At 72.9% G+C, this 1,422-nt stretch overlaps 1 protein-coding gene across 2 annotated transcripts in view; it reads right to left on the bottom strand.

The window, feature by feature from the left end:
• UBE2G1 (ubiquitin conjugating enzyme E2 G1) overlaps positions 1-619 on the bottom strand; it is a 100,390-nt gene extending 99,771 nt beyond the window's left edge. For both annotated transcript variants that reach the window (XM_025864046.2, XM_073881518.1), the window contains exon 1: positions 277-619. In XM_025864046.2, coding sequence (XP_025719831.1) covers positions 277-322 — 46 coding nt within the window. In that variant the 5' untranslated portion in view covers positions 323-619. The remainder of the gene's footprint in view (positions 1-276) is intronic.
• Between the last annotated feature and the right edge of the window lie 803 nt (positions 620-1,422).

The following is a 1,422-nucleotide window of genomic DNA, read 5'->3' on the forward strand; positions in this document are numbered from 1 at the left end:
GAGCCCCCGCGCCCGCCCCTCCGGGGACCCGCAGCCCCTCCCCCGCAACGTCCCACCGGGCGGTGGGGGAGGGGGGCGGGCGCCGGGCCCGGTCCCCGCGGCGGGGCGCGTCCCCGCCCCCGACACCCTCCCGACGCCGGCCAAGTGCCCGGCCCGCGGCCGGACGGGCGCCCCGGGCTCGCCAGCGGCCCGCCCGCCCCGGAGGAGGGAGGACTTGGCGGCCGCGGCTCCCCGCGGCCCGGCCCGGCCGGCGCCCCGCCGCCAGCCCGCGCTCACCTGCCAGCTGTCTTCGCAGTAGCAGCGCCGACTGCAGCTCCGTCATCCTCCCGCCGAGGGCCCGGGCCGGCGCCGGGGCTTTCGGGGGGCCGAGCGCAGGCTCTGGGGGCGCCTGGAGCCGGGTGTGCTAAGGAACGCGGGCCCCCGCGACGGGAGCGCCGGAGCCGGGGGAGGCCGGGCTGGGGCGGCGGGAGCGGCGCCTCGCTGCCGGCGCGGGTCCGCTCGGCTCGGCTCGGCTCCACACAGCGCCTCACGCCGGAAGGGGAGGGCGCCCGGGCGGCCGCGGCGCGCACTGGGACTCCGCTCGCCCGCTTCCCTCCTTCAAGCCGCCCGTCGGCCCCGCGGGTGCCTTCCCCCCGCCACTGCCTCACTGCACGCAGGGCCGCTCCGCGCAGGCGCGCTGGGGCTGCCCACCTCGGCTCGGCCCGCCCCGCCCGCAAGCCCGACCCCCCGGCCGCCCGGCCCCGCCCCCAGCGGCGGAGCCCCGCCCCCTGCGCGCAGCTACCCCCTCCCCCGCCGCCGCCGCCATCTTGGGAAGGTCTCGCGCGGCAGTCGTCGGGGAGGGGCCGCCGCTGGCCGACGCCCCGCGGACGCCATGACGAAGAGGTCGCGGAGCGTCGGGACTTCGCCCTCGGGGTTGAAGCAGGTGGTCTGGAGCTCGAGAGCCGACAGGAGCCACCTGTGGAGGTCTGGTTGTTGGCGGCTGCGAATCAGTCGTTGTTAGGGCCGAGCTTAGTTACTGGTGTGCCCCGTTTTAAGTGAGCCCCCAAAACAGACTTATTGTATGCTGCTAATTCACTTTACAGAAAGAATGCACGAAAAGATTCCTGAAGTCAACAAAATGTTGCTCCACTCCTAGCACGAACCGACCAAACACAGATAATGATCTATGAGGAAGGGCAGTTGAGATGAGCAAACTCAAAACACGGGCCAGAAAGGCGCCTGCGGGGCAGAGGTGCGGGGCGCCGGGCGCTGGGGTCCACCTGTCCCTTCCACAAACACCTGTTAAGCCTGCGCTGATTTTTGCAGCTGGACGGTGGGAAGACGCGGGAACGTTCAGCCTTCTTCCTCCCCGCCAAAGGCCTGCAGTCTCCGGGTTCCGGGCATGCCCTCCGTCCGGATTGTAAGAACTACTGAGAAGACTGG

Source organism: Callorhinus ursinus, unplaced genomic scaffold (genome assembly GCF_003265705.2).
Source record: "Callorhinus ursinus isolate GAN/ISIS: 27379988/994484 unplaced genomic scaffold, GSC_fseal_2.0 scaffold43, whole genome shotgun sequence".
NCBI lineage: Eukaryota > Metazoa > Chordata > Mammalia > Carnivora > Otariidae > Callorhinus > Callorhinus ursinus.